Below are 13,539 nucleotides of genomic sequence, written 5' to 3'. Positions count from 1 at the left end.
TCAGTAGACACTTTTTATTTTATTTATTCATCAAGGACCAGGAGGTGCTTAGGGTGTATGAAGGTGCTAACAGTGTTGGAGGTTAGCATGCCTGCATTCAAGACCTGTCCTGAAGTGGGGTGAGCTCCCATCCTTAACTCCAGCCTCTGCTGGAGACATGAAAGGAACTTCCAACTGGGCATTCCCCAGGCAATGGTGATGTCACCAGCTAATTCTTTCAACCAGGAAATGCTTTGGTGCTTCCAAAATGAGTGTGATGTGATTTATTCATATTTATATAGCTGCCCTGAGATGTGATTCTGGGTGGTACACAATAAAGAAATTAAAAAGCAATAATATGGAACACAATCAACAATAAAATTGTTTATACAATTTTAAAAAGGCAAGGAGAGAGTTAGAGATATTAACAATAATAGAGCTCCCTCCAAAATTCTTCATTCCCTTGGAACCCATGCCTGATGACATAGCTAAGTCTTGTGAAATGCTAACAGAGATGGAGCATTGTATTCCACAAGGCAGGTGCCACACAGAAAATGCCCATCTCCTAGGTACTGCCATATAGGGTTGTTTGGCATATGGGATCAGCAATGTACTTCTTCCACTAGATCTGATGGGTCAGGCAGATGTAATCAGGAAGAGGTAGTCATCTAACCTGGCCCCATGCCATTAAGGGCTTTGAATTGGACCCAGAAGGAAACTGGTGACCAATGCAGCTAACCAAGTAGAGGTGTAATGTATATCTTTTAAAAGCACACATAACTGTTCATACCATTGCAATTTGCACTAGCTGAAGTTTCTGGATACTCTTCAGTGACAATCCCATGTAAAGCACATTACAATAGTCCATCTGGCTGGTGACTAGGGCATGAGTGACCAGGAGCAGAGCTTCCCAATCTAGGAATGGGCACTATTGGATCACAACACAAAACTGTACAAAGGTGCTAACAGCCAAAACTGCCACCTACTCTTCAAGCAGGAGTTGCAAGCCTAAAAGAACCCCCAAGTTCTTTTAGACAAACACTGGGTCTGTCTGAGGCAGTGTATCCTGATCAAGAATCATAGCAGGCAATATCAATATCAACAGCTGCAATTAATACAGTAGATGAAAATGTCCCATGTGCATCTTATGGAATCAGGGCTCCATTTGAGAAAGGAGATCTCCTGTCTTGTTTATTGGAATTACAACACAGACAGAGAATATGAAACCATCTCCACTGTACCATATAAAGATGTGTGAGAAAAGGAAGCCAACAACTTCACTGTACAGGGGTGACACCATTAAAGAGTATTTGAAGACTGATTGGATAGCCTTTGCTGCCCTCTCAGAGGCTGACAACTGTTACAGCTGTGATTGCCATAAAAGAACAGTGATATAGTTTTTAGCCATGTTTATTTATCTAAGTGTTTGGGGAGCCTTTCTTTCCTGAGGGAAGCCCATTAAAGTTGCCAAACTCTGTTTTGCTGAAACACTGAAATTAGGCTTCTACTTGCAATTTGATTCAGAATAAATTTATCAGAGAGTTGAGAAATTCTTAATGTATTTGTGGCTTGCCTTCTCATAAATTTCAAGTAATCACTAATATGTAATGAGACACCATTATATAATTCAGAGTTCATTTGCATTAGCTATATGTATAGTTGATTACCGGTAAGTATTCATTTAATTTTGGGAAAGACAGTAAGTTACCAGTAACAAATAGCTTTGAGGACTAGCTTTGGTAAAATAAATTATCGCCCACAACAATTCAGGAACTTTTTACCCATATTATTGAGTAAAATAATTACAGCTGAAGAAAGACTTTTAAAAAAAGAAAAGTGAACAATTGGCCTTATGGCGCACTGAAAATAATGACAAATGCTCAACAATGTCAGATCCATCCAAAGACTCACTTCACAAACTTGTAGTTTTCACTGCACCAGATAAGTTTCTCCCTAAGGAGGTCTTCTTTGAAAGACCAGATCAAATCTACTGTTAGACATCTCAATCTGTACCTTCAAGCCAACACTGATCCCTGAACTGAGCAAACCCATCCAAAATGGATGCCATTTTAGTTCACCTCAGATGGAAGATTCCTCCACGTATGGAACATTCATGGGCATGGACTACAGCATTAATGGATAAACTGGCAGCTGATTTGAAAAATATTAAAATGACTAAGTAATGTGGACTTTTTTCTGAAAAAGTTATTTTTTTTTAATATAGTATGTCAGTAGGCACTTTTCTTCTTCAGCTCTTTCCATTGCCCAGGAAACATTTTGGAAAGACTGTGGCAGGTGAAAGTGGCTACTTTTTCTCCGAATCAGTAATACCGTATATAAAGAACATTGATATACGGAGGTTTCTATCTGAACCACTGTAAAATAAATCCCTGTGATTGAATTTAAATGGGTACTGAGTGACTCTACAATTCCTTTCCTTTTCTCCCTTGTTATATTCTAATTTTGATATATACGCTGGATATTTGTGTGGAAAAGGTTTCTAGCATTTAAAAAAAAAACACAACAACTTCACCTTGTCCTTCTGAAGGAGAAAGACCTTGAAAGAATGAAATGGAACTGGCAACTTCACTATTAAAGGCACAGATGAAGCCCTCTGATTTTGCTCATGTTAGACTTGCGCTTTTATTCCAAGCAAATTCAAGACTCAAAAATAAGGGTGTAGTTTAGCCAGGAGTCAGAATGCGTAGAGGAAACAGGGTATTTCCCAGAAGAATGTATACCTTCAATTTAGAAATAAACAGTCCTTTTGTGATTCAAGCCAAAGTACTTGCAAAATTTTAATTGGCTCATAAATAAGCTTGGGCTACTTCAAGCCAGCCTTGCTTGCTTCTTCTCTCCCCCTCCCCTAATTTATCAGCGGCAAAAAGTGGCATGAAGGGGTGGTTCATATCTTGGCCATATTAGAACTTAAGGCTTCCCAATAAGGAACTTCAGACCACAAAGATTCAATTATAGATTAAATTTGCCAGGAATCTGGGGTGAAGGGAGCAACTGGGAAATTGTTCAGTGGCAGAGAAGGGAAGACTGAAGGACAGCTGACTACATGGAAGGCTGAACATAGTGGCTGGTAGGGAAGCATCTGGGATGGCTCTGATTCTGAACTTAGAGTGGTTTGGGTTACCTTATTGCTGTCAACTGAAAGGATAACATGAGCCACAAAACAAGCACACAAAAAATATCGCACAAAGAAGCCACCTCATACTTGAAATAACTCACCAAATTTATTTAATTTATTTATTTTATTTTATTTTATTTATATACCGCCCTTCTCCCGAAGGACTCAGGGAGGTGAATGCACAGTGTTTGCTTGCCAGTAGGATGGCTCCAGGTATAATGATAATCAATGAAAGCCAACGTACTGTAATGCATCAAGCATCCCTTTCTCACTTCATCATCTGATTCCAATAAATAATAGATTTCACTTTTTTAGTAGGCTGGCTTGCTCGCAGGCCAAAATGGAACAAGCCTCATCAACACTGAAAAGAATGACTGGAAAAAAAACAAATAAACAGAAATTTGATACCTCTTTCCTTTCGCAGGGTGTACTTTGGTGTTTCTTGCCAATAAGTTGCTTGGAACTATTAACTGAAAAGCAATTTGACTCTTCCCACTTCGAGATTAAAAGGGCATCTTCTATATCCTCTACTTCCTCAGTCTGCCTCTCTTCTCCCTCCGAAACATAAGAGCCATTTTTGTTGAGCAGAAAACCATGGATCAACAGCTGACAAGCTTCTAAGTCAATTTCACATACTCTTTCTAAAAGATGGCTTCTTCTACAGCTGAAATAAAAGGCAACATAAACAGCAATAATTTGCTTAGATAAAAAAGCTCATGTCTCATAAAATGTCTTGGGGGTTTTTTTAGGCATTTTGTTTTTACCATTATAAAAACAGTTCTAATAAAGTATTCAGTAGATTTGTTCCCTTGTCAGTTTACTATATTTTACCCCATATTTATTACTCAGCGTGGTAAATATACCTAATACTCCTTCCTCTTCCTGTGTTCCCCACAACTACAACCTTGCGAGGTGAGTTGGGCGGGTCTGTGACAATTCATCACAGCCAACTCACCACGGCTAATTTGCCACAGCCAACTCACTGCAGGGACAACTCCCTGCATGGCAAACCCTAATATCAAAGAAATGGTGGAAGAGAATCATTAAAGAAAGGATGCAAAAGGAGGGACAAAATGAAATGTAAATGGCAAAAATTTAAATATTTTTTTATTTTCAATAATTAAATTGTTAAATTGTCCCAGAGCGAGTTGATTGTGGCAAGTTGGCCATGGTGAGTTGGCCATGACAAGTTGCCGTAGTGAGTTGGCTGGAGTGAATTGGTCCATTTCAGAGTTGGGCTGAAAGAATTCACAACATTTAGTTTGGCCTTATTCAAATATATACTTGTCTATGTCATGGTTCTGACAGACAGAGACAAATAAAGCAGAACTCTGAGGCTTGCAAGGTCCTCAAATAACATGTTTATTGATAAAAAAAGTATTGGCATGTCAAAAGTGAAACCAAGTCTGAATAGACACATAACAATCCCCAATACAAAGTTAAGAAATCCCACCCCTAAAGCTATGCAAGCTACTACGTTCCCCAATAGGCTTTTCAAGAAACGCCCAGCCTGCAGTCCCGGGAGCAGCCAATGACCTTGGTTCCCATGGGAGAAAATCTGTTTAGTCTAGCGAAGCACCTGGTAAACCCCATTCCCTCTGTGCTATGTGTCAACCGAAAATGAGTAGGGAAAATGGTGTGCAGCCATGCTCATTTTCAAAGTTGACAGTCTATACTCACGCTTCAGAAAAGCATGAAAGTATCCAATTCCAAGAGCAAAAGTACTATGAAGCATGAGTTAGGTCTTTTTGATAAGGAGAATTAAGTAAACATTGGAGTCCATTGTAGATATGCAGGATTTATTATAAAGCCACAGTCCTCTGAAGAAGCCAGTGAGAAGAATGACCCAGTTATTATGATTCAAAAGAATTAGGGACACATAAGAGTACATAGGAATACTCCAGCTAAATCTTGCTAAAATAACTTAGCCTACTTTCTTAAATGAGCAAATGACAAATATAAATAATTTTGAAGCTAAGGAAGAATGTAATTATATGGAAGTATCAACTTCAATTTGTTTAATATTTTACATAGTAAGGCTCAGTTCTTTATTACAGTTAGTATCTTTTCTGCAGAATATATATAAATGAAATTTCCTCATTAAGAAAACATGCAGTTGAATTATTTTGGGTATGACTATCTACATGTAAGAGTATCTGAAATTCAGACTAGTACAAGTGTAAAAGTTGGATTTAACAGTTTCAGGACTGCTGAATTGGGTCCTGATGAGTTTGTTCTCCTTTATTATACCATGCATTTGTGAAGTGGTTGTTTTGTTTCCCTAACATTTCCAAGGCGAAGGGATTCTGCCACTGTAGCAATTGGCTTGCTCTTGGAATAGCAATTGGAATAGAGGACTTCTGAAGGGAAGCTGAGTGACTGATCCTCAACATGATCATTGGGTGACAATATTGAAAGAGAATTCAAGCAGAGACATAGATGCATAATTATCAGATTCAGAAAGATCAGCATGGGTTCTGCTAGATGATGAATAGGGTGGATCTTACGGTGCCGACAAAATCTACCTCAAAGAAGTGCCCTGGAGCAGAGAACATCCTAAGAACATGACAATAATACCTGCAAAGTCTGTCTTTGATGTAGTCAGCCCAAGACAGCATTAGGTGGCAGAATTTGAGCCCGCACAAATGTGGGAACTAGACCCTGCAACAAACCCAAACATCTACCTTGCTCCCAGCAGCAGCAGCATCAAAGCCCAACAAGTACACACACAAGATTAGAGGCACCTTCATATGTTCGCCCTGTAAGCATCTGTCAACGATGCCCCTCTGGATTCTAGGTAGGACAAATGGGACAAACTTTATACAAAACAATTAATGGGCACAAGTTTGACATCACAACTCAAAAAAAAAAAAAACCACAAAGTAATATCAAAACATTTTAACCTCCTAGAACACTCTATGAAAGACCTTGAAGTGGCTGTTTTGGGAAAATGGGACTTTAAACACACCGTTGAAAGTTTTAGTGCAGAGAAGAACAACAAAGATGATTAGGGGACTGGAGGCTAAAACATATAAAGAATGGTTGCTGGAATTGGGTATGTCTAGTTTAATGAAAAGAAGGACGAGGGGTGACATGACGGCAGTGTTCCAATATTTGAAGGTCTGCCACAAAGAAGAGGGGGTCAACTTATTTTGCAAATGACCTGAAAGCAGGACAAGAAGCAATGGATCGAAACTAATCAAGGAGAGAAGCAAGCTAGAACTAAGGAGAAACTTCCTGACAGAGCAATTAATCAGTGGAACAACCTGCCTCCAGAATTTGTGAATGCTCCAACACTGGAAGTTTTTAAAAAGAGATTGGACAGCCAGTTGTCTGGAATGGTAGAGGGCTTCCTTCCTGAAAAGGGGGTTGGACTAAAAGACCTCCAAGGTCCCTTCCAGCCCTGTTATTCTGTTTTCAGACAATCTCAGAAGATCTCAACAAACACAGAAGGTTTTTAAGATATTAGAATTGTTAATTGATAATATACTGATGATCTCTCTCAGTTGTAATCTGCATCTGCATAATCAAAATGCTTTCCCTTCTCTCTACCTCAATTTAAATCCTACATAAATTTAGTCTCATGAAGTGAGCCACAACTCGTGAAATCATGTGCCATTTAAGAACATTTGTTAATTTGAAAAGCTGCTACCTGGTTCCTGATTTTTACCACTCTATACACCAATCTCTTCCTATAAATGTCACACATGTGAAAAATGATTGCAACCAGCCTGTTCAGTAAACGCCTGGCAGTTTTCAAAAGAGTCCACTATGTGACCTTCACCAAGGCAAAGAAAGGCACAGTTTATGCCCATACAAGGGAGGAAGTTTACTTCTACTTCACTAGCACTTGTAAAATGTCATGAAGCCAAAAGCTGGAGGCTTTCAAAGGGAGAACAAGTTATCTTGATGAACAGCTCTAAGGAAATTTTGAAATAAAACTGAGAAATCAAGGAGAAAAAGCAAAAATGTTTATGAGGGAGAATCAGTTCAAGGATGAATGTGCTGCATGCTGTGACTGCTGAAGACAGAAAAAGGTTTTAGTGAATCCCCCACTTAGCTGTATGGTTTATGTCAGGATAGGGCTCCCGCAAAACAATTTTATAAACAGGTTTTAACTGGAACTCTGAACAGTTGTATAAGCGATGTCTATAAATCACAGAGACCAAAATTAAGTTTTAGTTCCTGAATTAATTCAAGATTCAACCAAGTGAAATTAGTTATGTTTGCATGAATTAAACATGGGGGGGCAGATATGTTTGGATTTTAATTAGATTTCTGGATTATCGGCAGGAAGGACAAGGGAGACGCGTCTTCATTAACAGGTTGTTTATTTTGTCAGCCCGGACAAGAGAACAGGGAAAAAACATGCCTTATATAGGCAGCTGTCAAACGGGACAGCAAATCAGCGGGGCGCGTTTTCCCGCCAAGAACAGGGGGCCAATCGGTCAGCTGTTAGGGCAGAATCTCCCCAGAGACAGCGCTAGCGCGTTAGTTAGGCAGGGGAATCCCGTCAGCTGGTTTTGGCGCGCGGCCGGCATTTTGACAGCTCGCCGCCGCTACTGCGCATGCGCTAACTTTGACAGCTTGCGGCGGCCGCCGGGGGCCTGCCGCGGTTTTGACAGTTCAGTCGGTAATGCGCATGCGCGCCGTTTGACAGCTGTCAAACGGCCGCGTGTGCTTGTAGGCCGCGTGGGCGGCTGCGCACATGTAGTCTTTTGACAGCTGTCAGTGCGGCCGCGTAAAAGCGGCCTATGACAGCTGTCATTGTGTTTTAATATAATGCACCCCTTTCCCCCCCCTTGAACTGAACACACAACTTGGAGTAACTTTCAACTGGTGTTGGAACTGTTCGGCGAACTTCCGGCCCATTCGAAATCCGCTAAGTATGCTGGCGGCCTCCTCTGACGAGTGGATCTGCGGGGTGCAGGTGCTTCTATGGTTTCGGGGGCTTCTACGGGGGGAATGGGCGGAGGGTCTGGGTGGCTCGGGATTTCTTCCGGGTAGTCGGTGCTGGGGGGTTCCCAATTTCCGTCCGCCACTTCTGGCGTGGAGGAGTTGGGGGGTGACCGGGGGCGAAGCTGGTCTGCGTGCCTCCTAAATGTGAGTCCCCCGCCCGCGTTAATGGTGTAAGACAGGGGGCCGGTTTGATCGAGAACCACCCCCTGGGTCCATTTATCCCTTCCCCCATAATTTCGGGCCCAGACATTTTGTCCCTTAGAAAATGTTTTGTGTGGCAAGTTGTTGGTTTTTTCGGCCGCTGGCCTGTCTGGGTGCAGTCTATCGAGTCGAGTGACCAGTCGGCGACCCCATCTTAGTTCTGCTGGAGATTTGCCGGTGGTGGACACGGGAGTGGTGTGGTGAGCGAGGAGGAAGCGGGCGAGTCGACGGTGCCAGTTTCCGACGATCATTCTGCGCAGAGAGTCTTTGGTGGTCTTCACCATGACCTCTGCGAGGCCATTACTGGACGGGTGGAACGGAGCCGATGTTGCGTGTCTAATACAGTTCCTCCTCGTGAAGATCTGGAAGTCACGGGAGGTAAATTGAGGCCCGTTGTCAGTGATTATGACATCTGGTAGACCGTGGGTGGCAAAAACTCCCCTTAATGCTTGAATGGTGGCCTCTGATGTGGTGCTTGAAACCGGGAGAACCTCCAGCCATTTAGAGTAACTATCTACAATAATTAAAAAGGTTTGTCCCTGGAACGGTCCTGCGTAATCGAGGTGGATGCGGGACCAAGGATTGGAAGTGGTTTCCCATTTGTGAACTGGGGCGTGTGGAGGGGAGGGTCTGGTTTGCTGGCAGAGATAGCAGCCGGCTACATGCTGCTCAATGTCCCTGTCTAAGGATGGCCACCAGATATAGCTGCGTGCCAGGGCCTTCATTTTTGAAATGCCAGGGTGGCCCTCATGTAGTGTTTGGAGAACTCTTGCTCTGTGGCATGAAGGGATTATTACTCTGCAGCCCCAAAGGATGCAGCCTAAATGTGTTGAAAGCTCTTGTCTTTTTGCAAAATAAGGTTGGATGGGGGGTGAGGGGCAGGTTGATTGCCAACCTGATGTGACCCATGAGAGTACCCTGCTGAGGGTGGGGTCCCTGGTTGTGGCAAGTGCGATGTCTTTAGCTGTTACTGGGCATTCTGTGAGTTCTTGTAGGGCCAGGACTTGGCCGGCTGGGGCTGGATCAGGGTCTATTTGGGGCAGTGGGAGCCTGCTAAGGCCGTCTGCGTGGGACATTTCCTTTCCAGGCTTGTAGATTAACTGATAGGAGTAGGCAGAGAGGAATGTCGTCCAGCGAAGCATTCGCGGGGATAAAATTTGCGGGGTCTGGCGGTCCCATGTGAATATGCCCAGGAGAGGTTTGTGATCTGTATAGATTGTAAAAGGTCTGCCGTAGAGGTAATCGTGGAATTTTTTAATTCCAGCTACAATAGCCAGGGCTTCCTTATCTATTTGCGCGTAATTGCGCTCGGTTTTTGAAAGTGTCCTCGAGTAGTATGCGATTGGGGCTTGCGTGCCATCATTAAGGGAGTGGCTGAGGACTGCCCCGATGCCATAAGGTGAAGCATCGCAGGCGATGCATAGAGGTTTGGTTTCGTTGTAGTGCGATATGGTTGTATCGCTGGAAAGTAATTGTTTTAGCTGTTTGAAGCTGTCATTGTGAAGTGGGGTCCACTTCCAGGGGGCCCCTTTGTCCAGGAGTCTATGAAGGGGTTCTGCTATTGTGGCTTTTCCGGGCAGAAATGAATGGTAAAAATTTAGGAGCCCTAGGAATGCCTGGAGCTCCGTTTTATTTTTTGGGGGGGGTGCGGCTTGTATTGCTTGTATTTTTGCATTGGTGGGGTGAATGCCTTTGCCGTCTATTTTGTACCCCAGGAACTCTGCGGAGGGTACTCCGATTGAGCACTTCTCACGTTTTAATTTTAAGCCAGCTGCGCGGAATCTTGAGAGGACTTCGTGCAGCCTGGTTGCTAGGGAGTGGGAGGAGTCGCCCGCGATGAGGACGTCATCAAAATACGGGCAGACTCCGGGGATGCCTTTGAGAGTGCGCTCCATGACTTCCTGGAATATTCCAGGTGCCACGGAGATGCCAAATTGGAGGCGGTTCACTTTGAACGCCCCTCTGTGCGTCACTATGGTTTGGGCTTCTGCGGTTTCCCTGGTTACAGGGAGTTGCAGGAAGGCATGTGCCAAGTCTAATTTGGCGAAAATGGAGCCGGACCCTATTTCTGAAAGAACATCTCTTACTGACGGGACTGGGTACGCATGCGGGTTGAGTGCGCGGTTGAGGGTCGCTTTATAGTCCACGCAGATTCTGACGTCACCATTGGGTTTGACAGGTGTCACTATGGGGGTTTCCCAAGTTCCGCTGTCAGTGGGTTCTAGGACTCCTAGTTTGAGTAAGCGGTCTAGTTCCCTGTCTATTTTTGGTTTTAGGGCGAAGGGAACTTTCCTGGCTTTTATTCTAATTGGTCCGACCTCCGGTTTGAACTTGAGGTCGATGGGGGGGCCATTGTATTTGCCCAGTGAGCCGTCAAACACATCCGCAAATTTTTTGCAGATATTTTCTAAAGAATCGGTTTGGATGCGGTTTGTCCCTTCGAGGCGAATGCCTAATGCCTCAAACCAATCTAATCCTATTAAGCTAGTTCTTGGTTGCTTGGTTATTTGGGCTGTTAAGTGGCCTGAGAATTTTTTAAAATCGACTTTCAGGACGGCTTGTCCCTTTAAATCTATTTGCGCCCCTTGAAAATCTGCCAGCAAGACCCTGGAGGGTTGGATTGGAATGCGGTGATTTGTTTTGTTGGCTATCTTCTGGAGGGTGTCCCCTGACAGGATGGAAACGGAGGATCCTGAGTCGACCTCCATTTCATAGGGGATTCCCTGTATTTTGACCCACGTTCTAACCTTGGCTCTGGGGATGTTGTTAGCGGGAGTTTTTGTTAGGGAGCATACGGACCCTATAACCCTTGGTTGAGGGCGGGGAGGGACTGTCCTACCTGCGGGGATCTCGTCAAGGTCGTGGAGGGTCTCCCGGTTTAGGCTGCGACATGCTGATCGGATGTGGCCGGTCTTGCCACAGCCGTGGCACTTCGCGTTCCTAAACCTGCAGGTGGCTCTGGCATGGCTTCCGCCGCAACTGGCACACTTTGCCCTGGCGTTGGTCTGCTGCTTCTTCGTGTTGGGGCCCGATTGTCGGTCTTGGTTGCGGCTCCTTTCCCGGCCGGCGGTCATCCGGTTGAAGCGGGAGAGGATCGCATCGACCCCGGATTCGGGCTCTGGCGGCCCCTGGTCGAGCTCCCTGGCCTGATGGACAGAGTTGCCTGAGTTTTCGCCAAACGTCTCGGTTTCGTCGCGATGGCTGTCTTCGAATGCCATTATCTCCAGCGTGAGCTCTGCGAGGTCCATTGTGGGCTTTGCCACAAGCTTCCTCTGCAGACGCGTGTTCTGGAGACCGGCGATAACTTGATCGCGGATCCGGTCCTCCAGGTCGGGGAAATGGCATTTGCGGGCGGCGTGCCTGACGGTCGCGATGAAAGCAGTGGAGGTTTCACCCGGCTGCTGCTTCCGTCGGGCGAAAGAGAGCCGCCAATACAGTTCTGACCGCCTTGGCATGAAGTGTTTGCTGAGGCGGTCCGTGAGCTCGGCATACGGAATGGTGGCGACCGGGTCCGGGCTGCAGAGGCCAACGGCGACATCGTATACCGCTGGCCCGCTCAGGCATAGGAGCGCGGCGGCCTTGTGGCGGTCCTCCGTGATTTTATTCACAAGGAGGTACCCCTCGACCTGGCCCAAATGCGACTCCCATCCTTCGGGGTGCCGGACGTCGAACTCCCTTATGTGTCCTAGGTTTGCCATCCCGGGTCCGCGGTACTTCGGGCACCTGGAAGGTTGGCTTGTCCGGTCGGTGACTTAGCTAGTGACTTCAGCGGTTGACCGGACAGCAACGCTCCTGGCCCGTGACTTCAGCTAGTACCGGGATCCCACCTTCGTCGCCAGGTGGATTATCGGCAGGAAGGACAAGGGAGACGCGTCTTCATTAACAGGTTGTTTATTTTGTCAGCCCGGACAAGAGAACAGGGAAAAAACATGCCTTATATAGGCAGCTGTCAAACGGGACAGCAAATCAGCGGGGCGCGTTTTCCCGCCAAGAACAGGGGGCCAATCGGTCAGCTGTTAGGGCAGAATCTCCCCAGAGACAGCGCTAGCGCGTTAGTTAGGCAGGGGAATCCCGTCAGCTGGTTTTGGCGCGCGGCCGGCGTTTTGACAGCTCGCCGCCGCTACTGCGCATGCGCTAACTTTGACAGCTTGCGGCGGCCGCCGGGGGCCTGCCGCGGTTTTGACAGTTCAGTCGGTAATGCGCATGCGCGCCGTTTGACAGCTGTCAAACGGCCGCGTGTGCTTGTAGGCCGCGTGGGCGGCTGCGCACATGTAGTCTTTTGACAGCTGTCAGTGCGGCCGCGTAAAAGCGGCCTATGACAGCTGTCATTGTGTTTTAATATAATGCAATTTCTTTCCTTCAGTTAATAGGAAAGACCATCTTATTTCTGAGTTAATCAAATTCAATTTAGGTTCTGAAAGTTTTGTGTTGTTTTTTAATTTGGGAACTTGTAGAACTTGTAGGACTGGAATTTCCTAATGCTTGATAAAATAAATGTACACTTGGTTACTCTGTGCAGACACCAAACAGTAGGACTTTATGTTCTATGTATACATGCATTCATTTCATTTAAAATGAATATACTACCTATGCTGAAATATACTACCTGTGCTAGAGTTCTAAGTAACTCAGTTCACAATTAAACCTATTAGTGAAAAGCAGTAAAAGAATATAGAAGCTTTTCAGGGTTGATCCAGTTACTTAAAATATGAAAGCAGCAATGAAATAACAGTGAAGGCTTTTCTAAAAGGTAAGATTTTTACCAAGTTCCTGAAAGCCATGCATGAGAAAATACTTGGGAAGTATGTCTACAAGAACATTTCTAAGGTACTCCAATAATTGGTTTGCCCCTTGTTAACCTACTACTGGTTCTTTCAACAAAAGACAACTATAGGGCTGGGGTCCCCAACCTTGGGCACTTTATGACTTATGGACTTCAACTCTCAGAGCTGAAGTCCACAAGTCCACAAACCTTATTCCTACTATGCTCTTATTTTCCACAACTTCTCTGTTGGCCCAGTATTCCTCTGGAATTGTTCCACCATGAAGAGCTTTCATATAACTCTTTCAAAAGAGACTTGTACTGAGCAGCCCTTTGCATTAAAAATAATGAGAAGGGCTATTAAATCCCATCCTGGAAGCACCACCACACCTAGGGTGACTGTTTGCCACAAAGACGAGAAAATTCCAACATATGCAACAATTTATTGTGAAAACAGATTTCTCTTTCTGCTTTCCATTCGCACCCTGCCTAGTTGCTTCTC

At 44.9% G+C, this 13,539-nt stretch overlaps 1 protein-coding gene across 1 annotated transcript in view; it reads right to left on the bottom strand.

Annotated features, from left to right (window-relative positions):
- The window catches only part of DISC1 (DISC1 scaffold protein), a gene marked incomplete at both ends in the record, with an annotated part of 171,200 nt that overhangs the window by 32,260 nt on the left and 125,401 nt on the right, over positions 1-13,539 (bottom strand). The window contains one exon of the mRNA XM_083350198.1: positions 3,524-3,779. Within this exon, the coding sequence (XP_083206324.1) occupies positions 3,524-3,779 (256 nt within the window). The remainder of the gene's footprint in view (positions 1-3,523; positions 3,780-13,539) is intronic.

Source organism: Vipera ursinii (genome assembly GCF_947247035.1).
Source record: "Vipera ursinii genome assembly, chromosome: 1".
Taxonomy (NCBI): Eukaryota; Metazoa; Chordata; class Lepidosauria; order Squamata; family Viperidae; genus Vipera; species Vipera ursinii.
Note: the sequence above shows the minus strand (reverse complement) of the source record. Positions and strands in the feature narration are given on the sequence as shown.